Source organism: Panicum virgatum, chromosome 5K, assembly GCF_016808335.1.
Source record: "Panicum virgatum strain AP13 chromosome 5K, P.virgatum_v5, whole genome shotgun sequence".
Taxonomy (NCBI): Eukaryota; Viridiplantae; Streptophyta; class Magnoliopsida; order Poales; family Poaceae; genus Panicum; species Panicum virgatum.
The window spans coordinates 58,350,737-58,377,897 of record NC_053140.1 but is presented as its reverse complement, the minus strand read 5'-3'; the positions used below and the strand labels follow the sequence as shown (position 1 = coordinate 58,377,897).

Sequence of the window (27,161 nt, the reverse complement as noted above, 5' to 3'; positions counted from 1 at the left end):
CCTGTTTGCCACGTGAGCCGTAGAAGATACTCTGGACCTCCTTGGGCATAGGTGTCACATAGTTTGTAAGACGAGCAAGCGTCTTGTTCCCTGCGTAGCATACAGAACTACAGAGAGAAGAATCAAATTCGCTTATATGGTAGCAATGATACTGCAACTTAGCTGTTTGGCGCATGCAGAATCCATTCATGGTGTCTGGGACAAAGTGGATGCTCGGGCCCCCTGGGAGATAGACTCAGTTGTTTTGAGTCTGTCTACCATTGAAACTGGACCTTGGTCTGCATGAAGGCTTTGAAGCGGATGCTAGGACCCCCTGGTAGGTAGGCTCAATGGTTTGAGGCTGGCTACCACCCTAGAGGAGGCTTATCCTGTATACCACTTCAAATTCACAGCTTAGTAGCAGGCCCGCGAGACTCATCCCTGACCAGTGCCAGGCTGGTACAGGGTCCGGGGCTCAAGATGTGCAGGTCCAGGTTGGTCAGTGCTTGTTACAGAGTGGTGGAGTGCGTAGGCTTAGGGTCGGAACCAGGCTAAGGCGCTATGCAGGGCTCCGGACCATTCCAGGAAACAGCACGATCCTTCCAGACCTGGCTTCACTGTCCCAGACCCTTCGCAGCAGTGGGTGAGGTCACTTTGCTGTGCTCGATCCTTTGAGATATAGTGCTGGACACGCCGTGTTAGGCTTAGGAAGCCAGCTCTTGAGCTGAGACGAGGTCCGGGCCCCCAATTACCCGGCTCCAGGTACTAGAGCACTCGTTACAGGGTGGTGGAGAGTGCAGGCTTTTGGGTACGGAACCAGCTAAGCGGCTACACTGGGCTCCGAACCACCCCAGGAAACAAGTACCCGCTCCCCAGAGTAGGTCTCTAGGGGTCCGGACCCCTCTCCAGCAGCAAGAGGGTCCGGACCTGTACGGTAGTCCAGCAGCTCAATGCAGATCTTAGCTACAGCAACAAGAGTAGAGGTCCCGCGGGGGTTAGAAAAAAGCGAAAATTCTGAGAATCGAAATGCGTAATTTAACTTTGACACAAAGATAGAACTAGGCAAAAATCTTTCCTTTGCAATCTCGATGTACATGGCTTGCGCGATGGATGCCAGAGGCCGGGTTTATGAGGTCGGACCTCTACCGCTCTGAGCCGCACGTTAGCCGCTAGTGCGATGGATGCCAGAGGTCGGGTTTACGAGGGTGGCCCTCAACCACTCTGGCCGCACGCTAACTCTATCTTATTACAAAGGAAAAGTTATTTCCCTGCTCTGCCTAGGTGTAAAACTTACGCAGATGCTCTATGTTCCACGGGTTGGGCAGCGGCACTCCGTCTTCTGTGGCGAGGCGAACGCATCCGGGCCGGCATACATCTGTAACCTTGAAAGGCCCCTCCCAGCTGGGGGAGAGTTTGTGGAGCCCCGCTCGGTTCAGGATCCGTCTGAGGACGAGGTCGCCAGCCCGGAGCTCCCTACTGTGCACGAACCGTTGATGATAGCGCCGGAGCGCCTGGTTGTAGCGTGCATTTCGGATTGCTGCTCGCCACCTTCGCTCATCAACGAAGTCCACGTCGTCGCACCGCATCTGCTCTTGCATGGATTCGTCAAAGGCCTGGACCCGTGGTGAGCCCAGGTGAATTTCTGGGGGAAGGCATGCTTCAGCCCCATAGACCAGGAAGAACAGAGTCTCCCCGGTAGCTCGGCTGGGTGTGGTCCGGTTGCCCCATAGTACACCCGGAAGCTCGTCAACCCATTTGGCACCATGCTTTTTCAAGCAGTTGTAGGTGCGGGTCTTGAGTCCCCTGAGAATCTCTGCATTCGCTCTCTCAACCTGTCCATTGCTGCGGGGATGTGCCACGGACGCAAAGCATAGCTGGATGCCGATGTCCTCACAGTACTCTTGGAAGAGTCTGCTTTTGAATTGGGTCCCGTTGTCCGCGATGATGCGGTTTGGGACGCCAAATCTGCACACAATGGACCTGAGGAATGCGACTGCTGATTTCTTAGTAATATTCACCGCAGGAGTAACTTCCGGCCACTTGGTGAACTTGTCGATGGCGACATAGAGGAACCGGTATCCGCCGACAGCCCGGGGGAAAGGCCCCAGGATATCCACACCCCACACAGCGAATGGCCATGAGGGTGGAATCATCTGCAGAGCTTGAGCTGGGGTGTGTATTTGCTTTGCATGGAACTGGCATGCTTTGCAGGACCTTACCAGCTCAGCCGCATCCTGGAGTGCTGTTGGCCAGTAGAAGCCATGCCGAAAGGCCTTGCCAACAAGCGTGCGAGAGGAGGAATGACTTCCGCACTCGCCTCCATGGATCTCCGCGAGCAGTTCGCGGCCCTCTCCCTGGGAAATGCATCACATGAGGATTCCGTTGGCGCCACGGCGGTAGAGATCCCCTTCTACCACCGCGTAGCATTTAGCCAATCGGACTATGCGCTCAGCGGACACATCGTCATCAGGGAGGATGTTATCCTTCAGGTAGTCCCGGATCTCGGAGATCCATGCATCGGGAGCTCCCAAAGCAGGTGGGGGTGGCTCTGTGAGAACACCAGGTTCCTCAACAGAACACACAGCCCCGGCTGGGCACCATAGGTGGAATGCTGCCGGGACCGCTAGCTTCGAGGTGCCAGCTTGATCCCCCTCACCCGGCTTGGGAGGCTGGGCGGTAGGTTTTAGCAGCCGTCTTTCAAAGACACCCTCAGGCACAGATGCCCAGGTAGATGCTCTCGCAGAGAGATCATCTGCTGCTGAGTTGTGCTCGCGGGGAACGTGTTGCAGTTCCAAGGCGTCGAAGTCCTTCTCGAGCTTCCTCACGTGTATGAGGTATGCCGCGAGCTGGGGATTGTTGCAGCTGCAATCCCCTCGGACCTGCTTGATGATTAGCTGGGAGTCCCCCTTCACCAGAAGCTGCCGGACCCCCAATGAGAGGGCTTGCGTCAGGCCGAAGATCAAAGCCTCGTATTCCGCCATGTTGTTGGTGGCCTTGAACTCAAGGTGCACCATGTACTTCAGCTGATCTCCGTTTGGGTCGATGAGGACCACACCAGCCCCGGCCCACTTCTCGCGGGCGGACCCATCAAAGAAGAGTGTCCAGTGAGGCTCGGTGAAGACTGGTGTCCTGATTTCCGGCTCCGGGGTCCAGCATTTATGACCGGACCCCCAGGGTTGCTTGGGGAAGGAGTCCACTCCGCTATGAAATCAGCCAGGATCTGGCTCTTGACCGCATGGCGTGGCTGGAAATCCAGTTGGAACTCTGCCAGCTCTGCTGCCCACTTGGCGATATTGCTTGTGGCGTTGGAGTTGTGCAGGATCGCTCTTAATGGGTAAGAGGTCACTACAACAACTCGGTGTGCTTGAAAGTAGTGGCGCAGTTTCCTGGACGCAATAAGTATTGCATAGATAAGCTTATGCGTCTCAAGATACCTGGCCTTTGCCTCGTGGAGGACTTCACTGACGTAGTAGACTGGCTTTTGGACGGTCCGGACCCTAGTTCCTGGGTCCGGCTCGCCCTTGTCCACTACATCTGTCCCTGGGGCCCCCAGTGGTTCTGGGTTCCCACTGGGATGAGGCTCCTCCGGACCTGCCTGTGCAGGATCCGGACCTTCAAGCTGGGGTGAGGCTGACGGCCCCCCGTGTCCGGGGTCCGGCTCACCATCCTTGGCCAAGGGGACCTTGGTGCTCCCCTGGGAAGTTTGCTCCATCCTTTCGGCGACCAGCACCATGCTGACCGCCTCCGCAGATGCAGCAAGATACAGAAACAACGGCTCACCGGGTTCTGGAGCCACCAATACTGGCAGCGAGGTGAGGTGCTGCTTCAGCTCCTGGAAGGCCTGTTCAGCCTCTTCGGTCCATGAAAATGGACCGGACCTCCTCAACAGCTTGAAGAAGGGAAGGGCCCTCTCAGCCAGCCTCGATATGAAGCGGCTAAGAGCAGCGAGAGATCCAGTAAGCTTCTGGACGTCCTTGATGCGGCCAGGAGGCCTCATTGCTTCGATCGCCTTGATTTTGGCTGGGTTTGCCTCGATGCCTCGATGTGAGACCAGGAAACCCAGCAGCTTCCCTGCTGAGACGCCGAAGATGCACTTCTCTGGGTTCAGCTTCGTGCGCGTGGCGCGAAGACGGTCGAAGACGAGGGACAGGTCCTCCACTAGTGTTGACCCTACCTTAGTCTTGACCACAATGTCATCGACATAAACCTCAACAATGTCTCTTGTTAGATTACCGAAGGTTTTGTTCATAGCTCGTACAAACGTGGGTAAGGCATTCCTTAGACCATACGGCATGACAATGTAGCAATAAAGCCCATCTACTGTTACAAAGGCAGTATGCTTCCTATCCTCTCTAGACATCTGAATCTGGTGGAAACCAGAGTATGCATCTAGGAAAGACAAAAGATCACACCCGGAGGTGGAGTCCACGATCTGATCGATACGCGGAAGAGGATAGGGGTCTCTTGGACATGCCTTGTTGAGGCTGGTGTAGTCGATGCACATCCGGAGCTTCCCGTTGGCCTTTGGGACGACGACCGGATTGGCCAACCACTCGGGATGGTGGACCTCCTCGATGAAGCCGGCATGTAGGAGCTTGTGGACTTCCTCGCGTATGAAGTTCTGCCGCTCCACGGACTGCTTCCGAGGCTTCTGGCGCACCGGCGTGGCGTCGGGGTAGATCCTCAGATTGTGCTCGATCACTTCCCTGGGGATCCCGGGCATCTGTGACGGTTCCCAGGCGAACACGTCGACATTTGCCCGGAGGAAAGCGATGAGCGCGTCTTCCTATTTCTCCTCCAGGTTCCCCGCAACGCGGGTGGTCCTGGTGGAGTCTGCTCCAATCTGTACCGACTTCACGGGAACGTGGCCCGGATCAGATGGTTGGACCTTGGGAGCCTTTGCAGGCGCCCTGGGTTGCGAGGTGGACGGATCCTCCTCGGAGCGTGCAGCCTCTGCCGCCAGAGTATGCAGTCTCTCAACTGCAGCGACGGCAGCGGTGCGGTCACCCTGCACGGTGAGGACTCCGGCAGGGGAAGGCATCTTCAGGACCAAATACCCATAGTGGGCAATGGCCATGAAGCGGTAGAGTGCCGGTCGGCCAATGATGGCGTTGAACGGGAGGTTCACCTCCGCAACATCGAACATGACGCTCTCTGTGCGGAAGTTCTCCTCGGTCCCGAACATGACCGGCAATGTGATGCTCCCCAGGGGGAACACCGGGTGTGGGCCCACTCCAGGGAGTCAGCTTGGACTCTGGGATCTACAGCTGCTTAAATGCTGCATAACAGATGCCGACGCACCGCCCTGACGCTGGTGGTAAGGTACCACCGCGTTGCCAGGCGGAGGTCGTTGCCCAGTCTTTGCAGAACTGGGGGAGGCCTGAGCCAGATGGAGGAGACGATCGACGTCGTCCCGCCACTGCCTCAGGGCGTCTGGCGAGCCTGCCTCAGCCGGGGGGTTGCGAAGCAACTCCCTAGCCGCTGCCAGCGCTCCGCCGCTCGCAGCCTGTGAGGGGGCCCTTGACGGGCGCCCTGACTCTTGCCGGCGGGCGGCGCGCGCCACCGCCAACGGTGCCTGCTCCACAGGCACAGTTGCCCCTGGAGCAGGAATGCGAGAGGCATGTGGCGTGGAGGACGCCACCCCCTCCGTCATCTCCACGTCGTCCACGCGAACCATGGGGACGAAGAAGATGATGAAAAGCGACCAGCTGACCCCCCTACCTGGCGCGCCAAATGTCGTGGTGCTGCAAACCACAGCCGGGTGGCGGAAGGCACCCGCCCTAGCCCAGAGGGTGTGTACTCGGGGGTTAGCTAGTCTTAGATCGATCTCTCTCAAGAACACGATGAACACAGCAAGATTTAGAGTGGTTCGGGCCGCCGGAGCGTAATACCCTACGTCCACTGTGTGTTGTATTGCCTTTCCACGAGAGTGAGAAGGTGCGAGAGCTTGAGTCTGTCTTGTGGAGATGGTCCTGTGCACAGCGAGCGCCTCCCTTTTATATCTCAAGGGGGCGCGTACACAGCCGTTGGATCCCCGACAGGTGGGTCCAACGATGCAGTATAACCTAACGTACTGCTCATACATTATGATGTCGCAGGCAAAGGAGATCTCTCTCTTGGATTCCCTCGCCTGCTCCCGGAGCCCTTTGTCCATCATGTCCTAGCGTCGTCTTGTCAGGTCGGGCTCGTCGTAGCTAGTGGCACCGCCCGTCACGTTGCTTAAGCGGGTGGTGTAGCTTGCGGCGTAGGCGGCATGATGGAAAAGTGCCGTGCTGTCGTATCCATTTAATGCTGCAGTCGGGCTCTGCGCGGGCGCGGCCCAGGCGGCTGCACTGTGCTCCTTGGTAATACGCGGCACGCAGCGGGGCCACACTCACTCCACCTGTCTTGGCACCGGCGCGGCAACGCCCTCGGTGCGGCGGCGCACGACAGCGACGCCTGCTGTGCGTCACCACTGCGACACCTCGGAGCCGGCGTAGCAACGCACAGCGGAGGCGCCGCTGGGCGCTGCTGCCCCTACGTCGACTCAAGGTTTTCTCTCAAGCAACGGCCACATCTCCTCTGCGGTGGCATGGTGTCGGCTCAAGGCTTCCTCTCAACATGGAGCCTGGAGCCGACGGCCATCCCGGAGGAAGTGGACCGTGTCGTCCTGCCGTCTCCAGCGCCGGAGATCCACCTCAGCGTTGCTCGGCGCTGCTGCAGACAGGACCCCGCCTCCTCACGCGGGGGCCCCTGGCGCTAGCACCAAGGACAAGCCGGCGAACGACCGCACTTCTCCACGCGTCGCACCGGTCCATCTGCTGCGCAAGCGCTCTGGTTTCCATCGGCAACGGCGACGGCAGGGGGAGGGGGCCTCTTCCATTCAAAGCCAAAGAATTTATCCCATGCCATGTAAGCATGTGACAGCTCTTAGGCAAGAAGGGGTCCCCCGAGCTCCCGAGGTGATGCTGGATGATGCGGTTCAGGCACGTCCAGGGCGCCTTCACCTCCGAAGAACACGCTGTATAGCATGCAGCCGTAGGTTACTCCTAAGAAAAGACTAAGAGAATTCCTCCTTTAATAACGTGGCGCCTACGTGTGTGTCCAGAGCGGTCGAGGTCCGACCTTGTAAACCCGACCTCTGGCCCTATCACACAAACAGGCAAAAAACGGTCCGGAGCGGTGGAGGTCCGACCTCGTAATCCCGACCTCTGATGTATACCGTGACAACCACAATAATAAAGGAGATTTACTTTCTCGGTTTTACCTAGGCTCCACCCTGATTACATTTATTCGCCTTGGTTTAACTATTCTTTCCTCTTAAACGGAGCTTACCTTTGTTGCTAACAATCCAAGCTAAGTTGCTGGCTTGTGGTCAGGAGAAGACACCCCTTCTAGCTGGAAGGCGGTCCGGACCCCTAGGGACCTGCTCTGGGGAAGTGGTATTTGTATCCTGGGGTAGAGAAGCTCCGCGTGGCTTAGCCTGGTAATGTACCCTAAGTTTACGTACTTCACTACCCTGTTACAAGTACTCTAGTATCCAAGACTGCTGTCTTTAGAGGTCCCGGGCTCTCTTCTAGTATAAGGCTTGGTTTCTTTGCACCTTACTATGAGGTCCGGTAACATGCTTCATCGGATTGTCAGCAACGGTCGCTCCAAGTCCACTCCGGTGGCCCGCTCCGGCGGAGACCGCTCGCCACGGTCGCTCCAAGTCCACTCCGGTGGCCCGCTCCGGCGGAGACCGCTCGCCACGGTCGCTCCAAGTCCACTCCGGTGGCCCGCTCCGGCGGAGACCGCTCGCCACGGTCGCTCCAAGTCCACTCCGGTGGCCCGCTCCGGCGGAGACCGCTCGCCACGGTCGCTCCAAGTCCACTCCGGTGGCCCGCTCCGGCGGAGACCGCTCGCCACGGTCGACAAGAGCCGGGTCCGGGAAGTGGTGCTTACTCCCTGAGCGATCCGAAGTTTGTGTAGCCGCTTAGCTTGGTTCCGTACCCTAAGCCTACACCTTCGTCGCCCAATGGAGAGCATTCTAGTACCTGAACCTGGAAACAGGCATACCGGCCTCAGGGGTCCGGGATGCCCGCTCTCTCCGTGAGCACACCAACGCAATCAACTTGCGTAGGAACTCATCACGATGGTGGCCCCACCTGCGGGTTCGTACCTCACCCGAGGTGGGCCCGGGGGCCACTGTCGGTACCCCAGGACTGGGGTACCCCCTCTAGCTGTGTCAGGCAAGGATCTTGTAGTTATACTTAACTACATCCGAACAGCCGGACCCCTGCGGTCCAGAGTCCTGTTCTCCCAGCAGCGGCCCAGACCGTTCCACAGTTGGGAGAGGTCCGGAGACACCACGTGTCTCGGAAGAGGCAGGAACTCGTGCCCAAGCAGCCGGGGCTCCGGACCTCCCAAGGAGACCGGACCCCCGCAGGGTCCCGGACCCCTCATGGAGTCCCGGACCCCCTGTATAGTAACCGGACCCCTCACTAAGGGAAGAGATCGACCCCCCGCGTCAGGGTGGTCCGGGGCCGCCACGTGTCTGCAAGACATGGCCGTTCGGGTTTCCATACCAACGTTCACCCACCATTGCATTTATTGCGGTAGGTGAACGTCTGCATTGATATGACAGAAGCTGAGGCGTTTCATTGACCCAGGGGATATTATTGATCGCGTATTACCAAGGCAGTGGAGCCGCTGGCGCCGCCCATACTGCGTCTGCCAGATGGATACGACGGCTCAGCTTCGCCCATTATGACGCTACATAATAGCCTCAGCAGGCCACGCCGCAAGCTACGCTACTCCAACGGGCGCCTAGTTGACGGGACAAGAAAAGACCCCCCCTGAGTCAGGAGAGCAGCAGTAAAGATTCGCTACTACTGTAGCCACAGTCACGTTGGGCCCACCTGTCGGGGCACCAACGCCCTATGTATCCGCTCCCCCTTGATCTATAAAAGGGGGGGGGGACGCCGCTAGAAAACCTCAGGCTGAGCAAGAGCCAAGGCCAGCAGAGGATAGGTTCATACACACTACCAAGAACAATACATCTCCCAGTGGACGTAGGGTATTACGCTCCGGCGGCCCGAACCACTCTAAATCGTGTGTTCTTGAGTCCCCTTTCTCAGCGTAGATCCAGCCCATCGCCTAGTACTTCCCCGAGTACTCCCTCACAGGGAATAGGCGGGTGCGTTCCGCCACCCGGCTGTGGGTACCACTAGAATCCCCACGACATTCATTGTCTGTACTTATTACGTCTTGGAATTTAGATTTTGTGGAACGCAATGGTGTCTCTTAGTTATCTCAGTTTAAAATTTTTAATGCTCTATGTATCGTGATGTATGGTCCATGAGCCTGTGATAAATATATGGTCTTGTGTAGTATGAACGCAGCAGACAACGCATGCACACAAGAGCTAAAAGCAAGCAGCGCATGTACACAGGAGACGTGTAGGTGCTGACCTATTGGGTCAACTGGTTCCACTGGTTTTAGGATTGAGATTTTATCGGGCCAACCCAGAACCAATTAACAGATAAATGGGTAGTATGGGTTAGTGTTTGGGTCAACCAAAGCCAACCCACTTGCAACCTGAGCTATAACCCATGTGCAAAAGCATGAATTCGGTCTCTTAGGGTGGGCTGGTTTATTGGGCCTGTCCTATAAGGACCCCATCAACAGACTTGGCAGAAATGGAGTCAACGAGGCCAAGGCTAGCGCTTAAATGTTACTTAGTAATATTAACTGTGTGGTAATAGATGCTAAAAAAACCTGTGTCGTAATAAGGACGGAGGGTGAAAAGGAAATGTCAATGTGAAGCAGGAGCTGATAGGCAGTGTTTTCTCGATTGCCATACTTTCTGAACGGACCTAACATCATTATGATAAGTAGCTGATAGCATTAGGGATGAAAACGGTCGGAAACGATCGGCGAAAGACTCCACCATTTTCACTTTCATATTTTTTTCATCGAAAACGAAAGCGGTACGGTATTTTTGAAAACGAAAATGACGTCGGTATTCCGGTAATTTCGAAAACGAAAATATACGGTCGAGAACACATCGATAACGGTCGAAACCCATCAAAACGATATTTAAAAAACGATAAACATATCAAACAATAGAGCATAACATTAACTATATGACTTGACAATCTCATATGCAAGTAGTGAAGATTCGATTAAGATATTAATCCAAATATCGAACCAATCCGTGATAACTGATACATAGTAGCATGCACGATAGTATGACACAAAGTTGCACACAACATAAATGACATAGTCATATATGATAATTAACCAAATTCAAATAGAGACTAAGACTAGCATGCCATTAAAAATAGTGCTAGTGCAGGGCTGTAGGCTGTCTATGCCTACAGCTGAACCTCCGCGAGCTATTGGGGCAGGAAAGCATGTGTTGAACTGGGCTTCAAATACGGTAATACCGGCGGTAAATTACCAGATAAATACGGTAATTTTCGAAAACGGTCGGTAGAAGCTGAAATCAGATAAAATTACCATTTTTGTTTCCGTATTTTCGGTAGCCGTTTTCATTTTCGTTTACACCAGAATCTCGGTAAAATCTCGAAAACGGTTCCCGGTAATCGAAAATTTTCGTTTCCTTTTCAACCCTAGATAGCATAGTTTTTTCATTTTTTAGACCAGCATACAAAGACATAAGTTCTACTCCCTCTGTTCCAAAATGTAGGTCGTTTTGACTTTTCTAGATTCATATATTTTGCTATGTACATAGACATATGTTATATCTAGGTGCATAGCAAATACTATGAAACTAAAAAAGCCAAAAACGACCTACATTTTGGAACAGAGGGAGTAGATAGCAAATTACAATACTCAATATTACACATTAGTTGTCCATAGATAAGTTTTGAATAACTGAATACTAAGTAGGTGGATGCTTCATATTGGTAGGTTGTTCAGCTACTTTAGAGTATGGCTGGTAGTAGCGGTAGATGCTTGACAAAATGATGGTCACATCCACATTCTATCATGTAGGAGGGTCTGCAGCTGAAATAATTCTGAAAATGCAATCGTAGAGCAAAGTTGGGGAAAAGGAAATCTAAATATTGATTAATCACCTTGTAGGATTGACCACCAATGTAGTCATTTCTCTGCGCTGAAGAATTGAAGCTGGTGTGAGTTGTCCTTCTGGTAGTATTTCTATTTGCACATGTCAGATCAGGAATGGCTTAAATGTCTTGTAAAGGGAAAGTGGTGTATGAAAACAATAAACTACCAAATTAGAAGGTGAAAAAGTGAGGCAGCATGAGGGAGAGGTGGGAAAAGGCGCACGTGCAACAGGTCATTGAGGTGATTTCATTCTCACTTATACTGGGTTTGACCTGAGGATCACTAACCTGTATTATGCTTCCAGGCTATACAGACGTAAGAGCATATCCTTCACAGAATGACATTTAACATTGTTCCAAATAAACTTTGAACTACAAAGAGGGACTGACAGCAGTACAGAAATGTATCAGCTAATAAAAGTAGAGATCAGCTTAGGAACCAAGCATACCAGGACTCGTGAGCCGGCCGAAATTTGAAAATACAAAGCCTGATGACCTCGGTGCGTGCAACCAGTTTTAAGACCTGCCCAAGCACATAATAGTTGTAATCCATATAGTATCCGGAAAGGGTGGCCATGATATATGATTTCATCGTCATAAACTCTGTAATGTTCAGTGGAATGAGTGTGCCAGTGACACTATGTAAGGTTCCATACACAAACTCCGCGAAGCGAGTTAAGATACCATGGTGATGAACATAGTTCTTTCTACCACACTTTAGATTCTTTCTATTATATTATCATGAATCTACATAGAATCGATTAGTAGATTGAAATAGTAGTCTAATTCAACTGCTTTTTTCACCGCATCCACGGAGGGGGAGAAAAATAATACGCGAATAGAATATAGTAAAAGAAAAAAAGAAAAAGAAAAAAACCTACGAATCTTTCATGCTTAAAAATGGCGCGAGATGCTTCAATCGAGATCCTTCAAAAAAAAAGAACATAAAAAATTTTCTAAGAATAAGAAAATAGTGACAGTCCACAGTGCTGAAGTAAATTTAGTAATAGGACACAATTTAGATGTTCATGTGTTAATTAGAAGATGCATGCCGAAAATTGGAAAGAAAAGGGGCATACCAGGGCTGTGAAAGCTGGCCTGAAGCTGTGGTAAGCAAGGGTACAACAGCAAATGCAGAAGCAAAATCAAGGACCTTCAACGAAATAATAGCCCACCAGTTTGAGCTCTGATTGATCAAGCTGGCTGGCCATGTTTAATATTACATTATGCAATAGTCATATAAGGCAAAGCACTGCTACAATATTGAATATCAGACCTACAATCTTTGTTTGAGGTCAAACTTTTCAATACACTAATTCAGGAATTCCGAGATGTGTTAAGAACATTGCATTAGGCCTCCAAGTATACTCTGCATTTTTAATTCAAACACAAACTTTAAGTTGATGTTCCATACACTACTCCAAGTATGTACGGACTGCTTAGTTTAGTTCAGGAACATATTGAGGTCAGACAAGACTACATGGCATTTTCAAAACTAAATAATAACCATGCATATATATGAAAAAGAATAGATGTGTCTTATAATATATGGTACTTCATTTTATTCTTCAAGTACAAAATACCGACATCAACCAAATCTGGCCATAGAACTCAAACAATTAATAAGTTTGAAGAAAAGTAGCTCATAGTACCTGCCAATGTCAAAGATTTGATACATCTCAAGAACTACATGGTAATAAGTTTCAAATTTGCTCACCGGGATAACATGACATTTCTGCAGATAATCAGTATGTGCAAGAAATTTGTTAGTATAGTAAAAAATGCACATGGAAGCATAGGAAGATGTGAAAGTTAATTAGCTTTGTATTACGTACCAGCAAAATAAAACAGCTGACTGCTTTTGCGCCAGTTCATGAGTCGATGGACGTTGAAGCAGTTCACAAGATGCTGCCATGATAATATTAGTTAAGGTTCAAATTTGAACCATGCAGCCATTTCAATGCAAACTAATCTGCTTTAAACGGCCACAGCCTGCAACTGTTTATAAGAGCACATTTGTAAACAATTAGCTCAAAAAAAAGATGCTATGCTAAGCTTCTTAATTGACTGGTATGAGCAAAAAACAAAAGGTAGTTCTAGAAAAAATAAAATAAAAGGAAACATGGAAAATGTAACTGAATGTAAGCAGGTGTGATTTAGATAGTTTTACTGGACAGACCTCATTGTATTGCAAGATCTATTTGTGATACGAAACGAAAACCTAGTACATTTGCATGGATAAGATTAATTTTATTTGGTCCCTGTGTAAAGAGCTGTTTGTAGCATACCCAGCAATATGTAAACACAATTAACTATGATAATATGGTTGGAAAACAACTTTTCCTTTGAACTAATTTATAATTCTTTTGCACCGTCGTTCCTTGTTAACTTTCTGGGAAAATAAATATGTCCCAGAAATGAAATCTATTTTTAGATAAGTACAATAGCTAGCGTGATACAAGTTCATATCACATTTTAAGTGAATCATTAGCATACTGAATGACATGAATTTACAATACTTTGAAACTATCTCTTCCAAGAATTGCTTCAGTTAGGATGCCTATCCTGATCGGTAGCCTCTCAAAGATGTATTAACTTTCAGTCCCAACTAAAATAATGAAGCATCAAGACTGAAGGTCAAACATATCGAAAATCTTACAATTTCTGGAATCTCTTCAACTTTGCAGGCATTTCAATAAACCTGAAAATAAATATGCAACGTACAACTGCTAATATGAAATGGTATTTTAAGATAACTTGACTAAGTATAAAGAAAGATATTCTAGGCCAAAATCAAAAAAATCAAAGAAGATCTATAATATACTCTTATGTGATTCTATTTGCTTTTAGGTACCGTTGCAATCACTGGTGAGGTCTACAATTAATATAGCTGAATAGAAATGTATAAACAATTATCTAAATGATCATATATTAATATGATTTGGCAACAGGCCGAAACTGAAGGTGACCGTGGACGGGAGGTGGCCGAACTGGTTCCTGGTTGCCAATGGCATGCAGTTGTTAGATTTTTTTTTTTAAAAAAAACGAACAACGCAGAGCACGATGGAGGTTTGGGCATGGCTATGCTAAGCCTTCTGAAATTAATCCTGATATCGACCGGCCTCACCTGCGTGAGGACGAGGACGTCGATGGGGGATGAAGCCATAGTTGTGCGGGTACACGACGGAGGAGTAGAGGACCCGGTCCACCTTGATGAGCCCCGTGGGGGGCCGCACAAGCCTCCGGCCTCCGCTGGCCAGCCGCAGGAGCCCATGCCGCACGCCCCTGTGGGCCATCGCTCGCCTGTCCCTACCCTGCCCCTATTGGACACGCGCTGCTGGTGGCCGGCCGCGGAACGGTGGCTCCTGGGGTCGGCGCTGGCTGGCGTCGTCGGCCTCGGGGCAGCGGGTCTGGGGTCAGCCGCGGGGCGTCGTCTGCAGAGATGTAGGAAACAGGAGTAACGGGGGAGAGAAGGAACCAGAGATCCAGACTTGAGGGAGAGATGCAGATCCTTTGAGCGAGGGAGTCCGAGGTCCTTGGTTGCGATTTGAAGCAGAGGAGCACGGGGGAAAGGGCGATTCCGGCGACAATGGTGGCCATGGAGAAGCGACGCGGCCTCCTGGGATCGAGCCGCACTTGTAGAGTCCCGCAGGGCAGCCAGGTGTGCCCCGAGGCAGGCTGACCTCGTGCGCCGGCCGTTCAGACGCTCATCGACGACGAGCGCTCGGTAGCGAAAGCGGCTGGGCGAGGCTCCCCAAGGTGCGGCGCACCGGGGGGCGCGACAGGCGGAACGGCCGATGCGCGGAGACACGGCGGCACAGCGCGCGACCAGGAGCTCAATTCGGGCGGAGGACTTGAGGGAGAGGGTCGACGGCGGCTGGGCTTCCGCGGGGGAAGCTGCTCCGCCCGGCCGGAATCGCTGATTACGGCGGGGAATGGCTCGGCCGGCCCGGGAAATGGCAGCTCGAGGTGTGGGACGAGATGGGGAGGCTCCTGGAGCAAGTTGGCGCACGTATGGCCGGCGGCAAGGAGACGAAGGGTTTTTTACATATTTACCATTGTTACGCTCGCTCGTTTACCACTATTATAATGCCTCCTACATATTTAACACTACTACAGCTGTAACTCCTACATTTTTACCACTTTTGCCTACGTGGCGGCGGCAGAACACGCTGGCACGCAGTCAGTAGGAGCACGCGAAATGTCCTTCCTACCCCTGACCAATTTCTCTCTTCTTCCTCTCCGACAGCTGGGTCTCACGGCACCTCTCACTGCCATGTAGGTCCCAGTCGTCAGCTTCGTCTTCCTCCTGCTGGCCCGCGACGCGCCGTTCTTCCTCGAGCGGTACGGCTCGCCTTTGACGCGCTCAGCCCAGACTACGAGCCCCTCGCCGTCCCAGCCCCTCGCCGCGAGCCGCTCGGCCTCGGCAACGGCCGCAGCCACCACGTCCCCCACGCCGCCGTCCTCGAGTAGAACCGTGCTGGAGAGGCGCGGCGGGGAGGGGTGGGATTTCCAATTGGATAATGTGGCAACGAATTCGTGAATGAAGTTGATGTGCTATTGCTGCTTTTCTGTGCGTACTCGAAAGAGATTGAATCAAGCAGCACCGTGGTGGCTCCGGTGGATTTTGTGCGGCATGTAGCAAATCGAAGAGAGGAGCAGGGAGCAATTGCTTCCCACCACCACCAAGAACACCCACAAGATTCGCGCGTCCGGCCCAGCTGCCATGGCCATGCGACGGGACCCCGCAACGGTAAGCTCGAGCGGCTCGCTGGCGAGCGTCTAGTGGGAGAGGAGGGAGGAGGGGGCGAGGTGGACGCGGGCGGGGAGGATGTGGAAGAGGAGCAGGGACTGGAGCGCCCGCAACCCAGAGCGGCGGCGCGAGGAGCAGCAGCCTGCAGCATGGGGCGGCGACGCCAGGAGCTTCGGTCTGCAACGCGGGGTGGCGGCGCGGGTTAGCCTGCAACGCGGGGTGGGGCGGTGGCGCTAGGAACCAGAGATAGGAGCCGCGGAGGGAAGTGGACGGATAGGTACGGGGTGGAAGACGAAGCTGACGACTGGGACCTACATGGCAGTGAGAGGTGCCGCGAGACCCAGCTGTCGGAGAGGAAGAAGAGAGAAATTGGTCAGGGGTAGGAAGGACATTTCGCGTGCTCCTACTGACTGCGTGCCAGCGTGTTCTGCCGCCGTGTCCTGCCACGTAGGCAAAAGTGGTAAAAATGTAGGAGTTACAGCTACAGTAGTGCTAAACATGTAAGAGCCATTATAAGAGTGCTAAACGAGCGAGTGCCTCTTGTAACAATGGTAAATATGTAAAAAACCCGGAGACGAGAGGGAAGATAAGGGAAGCAAGCCGATGAAAAAGCAGGCAAGTTTCTGGATGGATGGAAACCTCTAGAGTGAGTTGCCGGTCATGAGCGGGCGCGTCGTGCGTGAGCAATATGAACACAGGACACTCCGTGTTGAAAAACCAGCGCCCGGGAGAGGATAACTGAGGTAGAATCACAACCCTCAGATGATGATGGAACGGGCACTTGATTTCGGGCCGACGTGGACAGCTTCCTGTGCGCCGTGGGAACGAACTGTCATCTCTAGAAATTTAGGAAGGATGCGGTGAGATTGGGAAACGGGAGGGAAATGGCGATCGACTACGACGGCGGCGGCGGCGGCGGCGGAGGAGGAGGAGGAGGAGCAAAGATGCAGAGGGTGGATGAGCGTGGGGTCCGACGTGAAGCGGTGGGTGCGGATTGCGGATGCGGTTCGACGGACCGCATCTCGGCGCTGCCGGACGAGCTGCGGCAGCGCATCCTGACGCGGCTCGCCTTCAAGGACGCCATCCGAACGGGGGTGCTAGCCCGCGGGTGGCGCGACCTCTGGAAGAGCCGGTGGCCGCACCGCGCCTCCGTCAAGGTCCGCCTCAGCTCTCGCGACGCCCCGCGGAGGGAGCTCGACGCGCTGGCGCGCAAGCCGCGCCCGCGCCGCCGCCTCGACCGCTTCTCCCTCGTCGTCAGCAACTGCAAGCTCAAGACCTCGGAGCTCCGGGGCTTCACCGATTACGCCGCCGAGTGCCGCGTCGAGGACCTCCACGTCGAGGTGCGGAATGGCACGCGCGTCGAGGGCAAGCTCAACTTCCCGCTGTCCAGCCCGCTCCTCGCGCGCCTCTCGCTCCGCCGTATCGGCGTCATCTCCAGCTTGTACTACAAGGGCGCACAGCCGTTTCACGCTCTCGAGGTCATCCGTCTCCACTCGGTCTCCATTACCGAGGTTGGTTTCAAGAACATGATGGCGCTGTGCCCCAGCCTCCTCACTCTCAACCTGCGTGCCTGCGACTGTGACTGTTTTTTCTACCGGCCGAGGAAGAGACGCAGCTTGGTCATGCCGCCTAACCTGAGGACCGTCACCGTCGCGTACTGTCGGGGGTGCGCCAGTTTGAACTTGGTGCCTGTGCCTAGCCTGCGCTCCTTCTGCTACAGTGTCAACTTCGTCGTCGCACCCTTCTTCCTTCCTAGCGACGCCGCTCTAGGTGATCTTTACATTCAGTTTGCTGACTCGGTAGCAGAATTGCACAACACCAAAAAGTTGAGTAATTCTCTCCCAAAGGATTTATCTGGTCTCAATGTTCTCACCATCTGTTGCAATGCCCTCGAGGTATTTTTCTCCCTATTGAATCTATCACCTAACTTATAAGTTGCTTGATTTCGAAAAGAAACGAAATCACAGTTTTTTTTTTGCCTAACCACGCCTGTTATTTTTTAGGTGGCGTCTCGCTTACTATCGACGGATGATGGAGCAAATGGCCTGCTGCCCAATATCAACTTACACAATTTGAGAGAACTACAACTAATCATGTTACGAATGGAAGCTTCCAACCTAGCTGACCTTTATGTGTTCTTCAAGACCTTCCAATGTCCTAATTTGGAGAGGCTCTTTGTGCAGGTTAACACCTTCAATGCCTTCCTAGATGTGTTTGCCTCATAATCATCCTCTCTTTTGATTTCATCTACATCTGAGTTCTTATCAAACCATGATGCTTCTGAACAATTATGTTTCATCGTTGTAGCTCCCAGCATCTAGTTATAAGCCCATGGAAGGAGGTTCTATTGATGAGGTGAGGGAAGAGCCACCGGAGGATGACTTAGATAACCTTTTGATGGTAAAGGTCATGAACTTCAACTGGCGCCGCAGTGAGGTGCAGCTCGTGAGTTTTTTGTTGAGGAAAGCTAGCTCCTTGCGTAAACTGTTAATAGTTTCTCCCAATGTCACTCCACCAGATTTACCCTGTGTAGAAGCAGACCTTTTGCTTCTCAAAGCAGCTTTGGCCAATGGCAAGATAATCCTGAGTGAGTCTGACGACATTACAACTCAACCATATCATTCTGCCTTCTGAGGTCTTTATCATGTGAGGCTAGTCAAGTCAGAGCTCTATGAGCTATGGGTAGCTATTTCAGCCCAACAGGGCATTATCCTTGTGGATGTAACTCTTATTGATAATATATGAGAACCAATATTGTCTCCTCGTTATTTTCTTGAATTTATTACTACTAAGTATTTAAAATGCATGGTATTTTAATATGTGCTTACTTTTCTGTCCTGATACCGAGGGGCGGAGCCAGAATCAGACTAAAAGGGTGCTGTGCCTCTTGTAGTTAAGCTAACTTCATGTTTTATAGGGAACTTGAGAACTAAAAGATTTAGTTTCAGCCCACATGAGCTGAAGGAGTGCTGCAGGCCTGCAGCACCCCAGCACCCTTGCTGACACCACTTGCATCATGTATTTGAAATGTTATCCCTATGAAGCAGCTTCATATGATCTTTGAAAATTCAATATAGAGATGAACTACGCTCTGTATCTGAAATAGTGATGATGTTGTGTGATGTCGGTTATTTTCCTTGTTGGTTTGTTACCTTTGAGGGAGTTCTGCCCTTATTTGAGTATGATTTGTAGGTTTGTTCAGATCACATCATATTTTTTTTATATGTGACTAGTTTCCGAAAGTAGCCGATTAATATATGAAGTGTGATGCTGCTGCTGATGAATTTAATTATCTGTTGTGACTGTCATGATATCCCTTGATTGCAAACTAGAGAAGCAACTTAGTAACAATTTTTTGGGGGTTATGGATGCAATCGAGTAATGGCTCTGTATCTCCCTGCTATAGGCGGAAGTGAAAAATGTGACTTCTACTTGAAATAAGGTTTACTGGATGGGATATTATATTAAATTTCCGCCACTAAATAGATGAATTGTGATGCTAAAACCACCCCTTGGAGCTTTTGTTGTTTGTGTGGGGATGGGGATCTTAGCCATACTTCTTATGTCCTTTTTGCATTGTATACCTATCTGTTTTCTTGTTATTTGTCAAGCTCATCTTTGTTCAATAATGTTTTTTTTCCTATTAGGGCACATCATAATTGTCACCACTGGTGCCTTTGTTTAGTGCTGCATTTGTTCATCCGTTGCGATTGCATTGGTATCACAGAGTTATCTTGTGTATCATGGTACCAGATTCTTCGGCATAGTGCATGGTTCATATGAACCAGGGAACATAAGCTGTTACTGTAGATGGTTCATGGGTTTGGGTGCATTTCTGCTTTTCATGTCCTGATGTTTCTAGTGAATGCTGGATTCACAATTCTATCATGGGTATCAGCCATGTAATCTACTCCCTCCGTTCAAAAATATAGATCGTTTTGACTTTTCTAAATTAATATATTTTGCTATGTATCTAGACATATAATATATTTAGATGCATAGCAAACACTATGAATCTAAAAAAGCCAAAACGACCTACATTTTGGAACGGAGAGAGTATTCTTTTAGGCGTCAATGTGTAATCCTGAGCCGCGTGGTGCTTTGGTTGAGCATCTGTTTTCTATCCGCCATGTTCCTTTTAGCAAAAGATGTGAAATGCAAAATTAATGCAGAAGCATGTTGATTGAGGAATGCTTCGCTGCTGCTATGTGTTTTTTTTTGAGATCACACAGTACAACTCCGACACTCATAACGTACGCACACTTACACCCTATGAATACACGTACGCAAACCCTAACCTTATAAGCATCTTCGAAGACTGAGCCGACAAATCCCCAAGATTGACGAAATCACCACAGGCGCCTCGCTGTCGACGGGAACGTCGCCTACCACTGAATGCACAACGCCGCTAAATCCCAGAATATTGTCACGTGCAGTTTCTCAATATTCTTTTGGAGTGTTACTTTACCTGTTTTGGACCATGTATCGACTCTACTGTTAGGACTTAGGAACTGGTGTTATGAAAGATTCAATGACTCATGAACGATGCACATATATAACTATTATGAAAAATGGACTTATATAGTTTTAAACAGATTATAAAGCATCCAGGCTCGATTACATATTTACATTACAATACTTAGATTATGATCGATGAATACTCCAATGCTTAGAAGCAGTAGAAGTTTCTCTTTTTATAATAGGGAAAGAAAAGAAGCAACAGAAGTTGGGCCTTCTTCAGTTGAGGAGAGGGAAATGGGCCCGGATACCCAATCAAGGTGAGTGGAGTGAGTAGATGCGGACGGGCCTATCGAACACCCAAATGAACCTTACGGATTGGGGGAACTTTTTCATTTCTATATTTAAAAATATAAAAAATTTCAAAAATATATGCCTGGTTCGAAAAATTTCAAAAATGGGTGCCTGTCGCCCGGTGGGGGGCGACAGAGGCCTGTCGCCCGATGGCCGGGCGACAGGACCTATCTGTAAATTTTTTATTTACAGATAGGTCCCTGGGAGGAGAACAGAAGCAGCAGGGAGGCCTGTCGCCCGGCCAATGGGCGACAGGGGCTATCGCCCAGCCCATGGGCGACAGGAGGGGCTACTGAATGTGCTACTGAATGGGTGGGCCATGATTGGTGCTCAGGGCTCTGCTCTTGGACTGGGCACCGTCGCAAGATCGACTCGTCCTTCAAGTCTTCCCTGGCAGGGCCCACGCATCGGTACATGGGCAGGGGGGCACATGCTGTAGCTTTCTTGTGCTACAACTTTCCTAGAATAGTGTAGTGTACCTCCGTGCACCGAGGATCTAGGGGGCCGTTGATGTCTTTGCGCCCATGTTGGGTAATACGAAATGTAGTTGTTGCGGATTTAGGTGTCACTAGTATCTTTATGTCCATAGTTTATAAATTTTTGTTATGTCTAGAAAAATAAATAAAATAAAGATATGAAAATTTATGCCGTGTTTGGTTAAGGCTGAAAAAAATTCACGAAAACTTTTTGGCCCTTTGACCACTAATTTAGAGTATTAAATGAAGTCTAATTACAAAACCACCTCCACAACCCCCCGTAATCGCAAGATGAATCACTGTAGCAAATCATCAATTAATTACCGTCATTAGATTCATCTCAAAAAGTTACATCCGTCTCTGAAAAGATTTTGCAAATAGACTACATTTAGTACTCCATGCGGAAGTTCGTCTTTTTGTGAAATCTTGATTTGACCCGTAGCCAAACACGGCGAATATATTTTCGGCACGTGATAAGAAATGTATGAACATTTTTTTTCTAGAAATGTAGTTCATAGAAGTATATTTTCCCTCTGTTCTATGGATGAACATTTTTTTTCTAGAAGTATAATGCAACGGTGTCACTAGTATCTTTATGTCCATAGTTTCTAGAAATGTTGTAGCACAAGAAAGCTACAACATGTGCCCCCCCATTTTGCTTTTCATTCCACACCGATGCAGCGTCCTTCAAGCTGCCCATGTACCGATGCCTGGGCCCTGCTAGGGAAGACTTGAAGGTCAGTCTTGCGACGGTGTCTAGTCCAAGAGCAGAGCCTTGAGCAACAATCATGGCCCACCCATTCAGTAGCGATGTTTACCATTCAGTAGCCCCCTGTCGCCCGTGGGATGGGCGACAGGCCCCCAGTCGCCCGTGGGTTGGGCGACAGGCCCCCCGCTGCGACTGTTCTCCTCCAAAGACTTATTTGTAAATAAAAAATTTACAAAAAGGTCCTGTCGCCCGGCCAGTGGGCGACAAGACCCCCTGTCGCCTCCCCACAGGGCGACAGGCACCCATTTTTGAAATTTTTCGAAACAGCCATATATTTTTGAAATTTTTTATATTTTTAAATATAGAAATGAAAAAGTTCCCGGATTGGGACTTCATATGGGCCTGGGCCAGCTCCCCATCCTGCTGCATAGCGCATGCGGGCCGCCCCCCCAGGAAGCAGAACAGCGAGGTGTGGGGCCGGCGGCGACGCGGCGCGGCCTGCAGCGGCGATGCATCCCCATGGCGGAGGCTGACCGAAGCGGCGGCAGCGGCCGGATGAGGGTGCGGAACAACCGGATGCAGGCTTGCTGGGTGCCGAGGCGGAGACGAGGTGTAGTGTAGGGTCCTGCAATGGCGCCGCTGCTGCCCGGCGCTTCGAGCTTGAAGAAGAAGCGGCGGGCCGGCGTGGTGGCGGAGAGGCCAAGCCAAGGCGGCGGCTGAGGAGGAGGACCGCATCTCAACGCTGCCCGAGGATCTTCTGGCCCTGCTCCCTCTCACCTTCGCCTAGTTCGGAATGCATGAATTTTCACCGACTCCCACACGAATTGATTTCTACTCTAAACTTCATGCTTTTGGATGAAGGAAAATTTTGGTATGTTAACTCAATCTCCACTCTCGGCAGCAACATGAGAGCAGATAAATGGGTCAATATGGATTCTTTACTACAGTGTCTGGATGTCCACATATTAGGTAACCGATCCACATAAGAAGTAGAAGAAAAAAAAATGCTGAACCACATTTCAGTTCATTCCATTACTAAAAGTACAAAGCAGGTAAGAAGACTTAAACACCTTGAAGCCCGGCAATTTATCTGGCATCTGGCAATTGTTTTCTGGTTTATGGTTTCTCCAACAAACACTCCAAGGTTATAGTAATTTTGCTTTGTAGACGTATGCTTACAGCTTGTCACATTTCGTAAGTGTCACAAGCTGCCTATTTCAAACAGTTTTTATATTTCTGCAATCCAAAGCAGCTCGTACACTCGTTTTCAGGTTAAGAGAAAAAAATGCAATCCTCACTTTTAATTGCCACCATATATAACCAATGGAGTGCTGCAACATTTTTTTTTTAAACGATGAGAGAGGTTGGACAGACCATGTTTCTGTTGTAAACGAGCATATAATACAAAAAAAGAATGCAAATGGAAAAAGGGCCTAGAGAAAACACGCCATAATCTCAGTGTTGGGCCAGGCCAAGAATAACACGCGCACGGCAGTTTGATGGGCCAGGTGGGCCTCAAGGTCTCTCTCTCACGGATCCAACCCGTAAGCGGCAGCAAGCGAGCGTGGAGTGAGCGGCGGCGCGGTAGAAGCCGCCAAGCCGGCGCGCGAGACGAGCACCGTCCGGTGGCCGCGGATGTGCTGATCTCGAGTGGAGGAGAGCCGAGAAGGAAACGAGGAGTTGGGGCGGCGAGTAGCTCTACGATGGCGCAGTTTCTCGGCGCGTCCAGCTCGAAGAAGCGGCGGGCGGGTGAGGAAGGGGAGGAAATCGATGCGGCGGCGACGGCTGAGGACCGCATCTCGGCGCTGCCGGAGGATCTGCGGCTGCGCATCCTGGCCCTGCTCCCGCTCAAGTCGGCCATCCGCACGGGGGCGCTCTCCACGCGGTGGCGCGCGCTCTGGGAGCGCCGCTGGCCCGCGCCCTCCTCCCTCGATCTCCTCCTCCGCCCCGGCGACGACACGGAGGAGCCACTCCTATCGCTCGGGCGCCGCGGCCTCCGGCGCCTCGACCGCTTCTCCCTCACCATAGAGCGGAGCAGGAGCCCCGCAGAACCCCGCGTCAGGGCTCCCCAGTGCTTCATCGACTACGCCGCCGCCTGCGGCGTCGAGGACCTCCACGTCGATGTCGCCAATCACTTCATGAGCTTGATCTCAACGCTCAACTTCCCGCGGGGTTGTTCGCACCTCGCGCGTCTCTTCGTCCGCCACTTGGCCGGGGTTTCCTTCGGCTTCCCCCTCTGCTTGGACGCCTTCCCCGCCCTCGAGGTCGTCCACCTCCACCTCGTCAGGGTTGACATTAACATGCTTCTCTGGGCGTGCTCTCGTCTTAAGACCCTTTACCTCCGCCACTGCAACTGCAAGGGGGTCGGGGCAATCAACCTCATGCCCGCCGGGGCGCACCTGAGGAGCGTCACCGTCGTGGAGTGCAATGGAATCACCCACATTGACGCCAGGAGGGCCCATGGCCTCCGCTCCTTCCGCTTCAGCAGTGCCCGGTTCCCCACCTACGACATTGCAGCCACAGCCTCGCTTGACGATCTTTGCATCAGTCTAAGGGGCCAAAACTGCAATCCTCTCGGACACTGGATTCAGGCGCTTCCCGACCTCGCTAGCCTCACGGTGCTCACCATCTGCAGCATTGCACTCCGGGTCTGTGCACTATGATGTTCCTTGCTTCATTTCATATGGATTGTCGTGTACACGTGTTTCATTTTTTTTGTTTATTCTGTTTCTATTTTAATATTGCATACTGTGTTTTGTAGAGAGTTTATGCGTTGGAATGTTTTGGATCAGCTACTTGTTTGACCAAGTTGAGTTATCTTCCAAGCTTAAGAGAGTTGCAGCTCATAATGCTAGAAATGGACCACACCAATTTAGCATATATGTATGTTTTCCTCCGGTGCTGCCGGTGTCCCCAGCTGGAGAGGCTCTTTGTGCAGGTCAATTTGAAATTATTGCATTCAATTAATACTATTACATTGTTGTTCGTTATTCTCTTTCTACTGCTTCTAAATGAAAAGTTGCAAACTACTTCTACCTGCAGCTCCCATCAAACAGCCATGATATCTTGGAGGTGGCAGAGGAAGATAAGCCAGACGAAGAGCTATATGAGGATGATGCTTCAAATGAAGAGGAAGATGTGCCGGATGAAGAGCTATCTGATGGATACGAGGCTGAGGAAAAGATATTATTAGAAGAACCTCCAGAAGAATATATTCTTAAGGACATGCTATACTATACAAATGTCTATGAGGAAGATCGTCCTAAAGAAAATGTGGCAAAGGATGAGCAATTTGAGGAAGATGTGCCAGAGAATGAGCAATCTGAGGAAGATGTTTCAGAAGATGAGCAATCTGAGGAAGATGTGCCATTGTATGGCTTAAATAACCTTATATTTGTAAAGTTGATGAAGTTCAAAGGCCATTACTTTGAGATGCGACTAGTAAGCTTTCTGTTGAGGAGGGCCACTGTTCTCCAGAAACTGCTATTGGTACCTCCTCCTGTGGGTATGGGGAATTACATGGAAGCATTTGGAGAAGAACCATTGGACACATCCCATTTTCTAGAGACAATATTGAACTTTGAAAAAGCGTCACCAGATGCTCAGATAGTTCTAGGTGACTCTGATCCTGCTGCAATTCAGCCAGTGCATTCTGATGTGCTTTAGTTTGCCATCAGTTGAAGTGTACCAGATGAGATTGCAAGTAAGAACTTGTCTAGTGGTATATGAATCCTATATGTGCATGTATGGAGATGCTAGCTACATTTTTTGCACCCCTTGAATAGAGTATTGAAAGAGTGAAAGTATGATTGACATTGTCAATTTAAGATGATGATTTTGGCCATTTATGAATGGTGGAACAGGAAAGTCAAATGCTTGTTTGTTTGGCATACTGTCCATAGACCATGAAGGACCAGGGAGCTGTATCCCCTAGGCATTTGGTTCTAGACTAGAAGAAAAGTGTATGTTTTTATTATCTTTGTTGATCAGAATTCAGTGCAACAGCTGGACAAGAAATCTTGTAAAACAATTTCTGGCAGTTCTCACTTGGATCACTCATCTCGGTCTGCAGGAAATATAAAAGTTAACTGAAGCCACCCTTTCTGCAGCAATTGTTTGTACCATGTTAACAGCAACAGTTCTAAGCCTTGTCAATATCTGCTATCCTTCTTGCTGATTTTTGAGCTCATTCTTTTTGGCTCTGAGCGTTATATGACTTGCGCCTAACCTAAAAGAAAGAAACTCAAAATTTATTTGCATATCGTGTATCATGCAGTTTTAACCAGCATCAAGCCTGGAATATGTGCCCTGATGGTATTTTGTGTAGTTTTGTTTCTTCTCTTCTACCTGCTTGTATGGCATTGTGCTCTGCAGTTGACTATGCTGGTCATCTGTATATATGCTTCATGTTCCAATGTGGTTTCAGCTTAGCTCTGGTCATTCCTGAATGACAAGACTGTTGATAGTTTAATTCGTGGCTTAAGACTTTAAGCAATTCTTAGCTCGAAGCAGCAGTTGGCTACTGAACTTAATTCACACCAACAGTGTGGGGGATGGGCCACACGGAAGCATTGAGCATGCGGTGACGTGTCTTGTGAAGTGATTCTATTAACGACTTGGTGCTCTGGTCATCACGTCTTTTTTTTTTTGAAAAACACACTCTGGTCATCACGTCATGTAAAGAAAATTGCACAAGTGGCCATGATTCATCAGAGCGAGGGTTTGATTTGGATCAGCTATGATTCTCAGGGCTTGTTTAAATAGGTAAACTTTTGGGTGTAAAGTACTATATCACTTTTATTTGTATTTAGTAATTATTATTCCGTCATGAGTTAATTAGGCTCAAAAGATTCATCTCGCAAATTATAGACAAATTGTATAATTGATTATTTTGTTTAGCTACATTTAATACTTCATGCATGCGTTGAAAGATTTGATGTGATGGAGAATCTTGTAAAATTTTGGAATTTTGAAGATAACTAAACAGGGCCTCATTATACTATCAGCGATGGCATGTGACGTGTCAGTGCCATGATTTATCTACCATTTTACCAAGAAAGGTTGGGACATTTTCTACTATTTTCTTGGGTCAAGTCAGAGCAGGCTGCAGCACACATCTAGAACAGAAGCCAATCGAACCAATGAGCAGCGACTGAGGAAGCAAGGAGGAGGACTGAGAAGCAGGTACCGAGCCATCGCTCTCCTCGCTTTTTCCTGTCTCAGGCTCTCAGCTGATCACCTTGGATTGGGGTTCAGACATCAGAACGCGCGGGTGAGGACTGAGTGAGGCGAGCAATGATGGGGTTCTTCTTCCCATCTCGAGCCGCTGCTCTTTAGGCTTTCTCCAACCATTCCCCCCATCCAACTCTCCCAAACGT

General features: G+C 50.3%; 2 protein-coding genes and 1 long non-coding RNA gene across 13 annotated transcripts; 2 read left to right on the top strand and 1 right to left on the bottom strand.

Moving 5' to 3' along the window:
- Positions 1-10,575: 10,575 nt before the first annotated feature.
- On the bottom strand, positions 10,576-15,034 carry LOC120708983. 11 transcript variants are annotated; one of them, XR_005689542.1, is made up of 7 exons: positions 14,161-15,034; positions 12,869-14,030; positions 12,686-12,768; positions 12,113-12,402; positions 11,483-11,556; positions 11,322-11,405; positions 10,576-11,124 (listed from the first exon to the last, which is right to left on the bottom strand). It is a non-coding gene; the product is annotated as an uncharacterized LOC120708983 (long non-coding RNA). The 11 variants fall into 11 exon arrangements; XR_005689538.1 differs by having other exon boundaries at positions 12,113-12,236; positions 12,310-12,768; positions 14,161-15,033; XR_005689541.1 differs by having other exon boundaries at positions 12,113-12,232; positions 12,310-12,768; positions 14,161-15,033.
- A 1,636-nt stretch (positions 15,035-16,670) lies between these two features.
- LOC120710294 (putative FBD-associated F-box protein At5g53640) lies at positions 16,671-18,544 on the top strand. Its single transcript, XM_039995928.1, has 3 exons — positions 16,671-17,681; positions 17,790-17,969; positions 18,094-18,544. The coding sequence occupies exons 1-3, from the start codon at positions 16,671-16,673 to the stop codon at positions 18,418-18,420; spliced, it is 1,518 nt and encodes a 505-aa protein (XP_039851862.1). The 3' UTR covers positions 18,421-18,544.
- A 4,772-nt stretch (positions 18,545-23,316) lies between these two features.
- LOC120708982 lies at positions 23,317-25,876 on the top strand. Its single transcript, XM_039994458.1, has 3 exons — positions 23,317-24,431; positions 24,545-24,721; positions 24,826-25,876. The coding sequence occupies exons 1-3, from the start codon at positions 23,487-23,489 to the stop codon at positions 25,447-25,449; spliced, it is 1,746 nt and encodes a 581-aa protein (XP_039850392.1). The 5' UTR covers positions 23,317-23,486; the 3' UTR covers positions 25,450-25,876.
- Positions 25,877-27,161: the final 1,285 nt, after the last annotated feature.

What these genes read in the sequence shown, in the direction of transcription:
- LOC120710294 (XM_039995928.1), top strand. Translation starts at nt 16,671, where the DNA reads ATGGCGATCGACTACGACGGCGGCGGCGGCGGCGGCGGAGGAGGAGGA. An exon ending in TCTGTTGCAATGCCCTCGAG is followed by an intron (nt 17,682 to 17,789) that starts GTATTTTTCTCC and finishes GTTATTTTTTAG; the next exon opens with GTGGCGTCTCGCTTACTATC. An exon ending in TGGAGAGGCTCTTTGTGCAG is followed by an intron (nt 17,970 to 18,093) that starts GTTAACACCTTC and finishes TCATCGTTGTAG; the next exon opens with CTCCCAGCATCTAGTTATAA.
- LOC120708982 (XM_039994458.1), top strand. Translation starts at nt 23,487, where the DNA reads ATGGCGCAGTTTCTCGGCGCGTCCAGCTCGAAGAAGCGGCGGGCGGGT. An exon ending in TCTGCAGCATTGCACTCCGG is followed by an intron (nt 24,432 to 24,544) that starts GTCTGTGCACTA and finishes TGTGTTTTGTAG; the next exon opens with AGAGTTTATGCGTTGGAATG. An exon ending in TGGAGAGGCTCTTTGTGCAG is followed by an intron (nt 24,722 to 24,825) that starts GTCAATTTGAAA and finishes TTCTACCTGCAG; the next exon opens with CTCCCATCAAACAGCCATGA.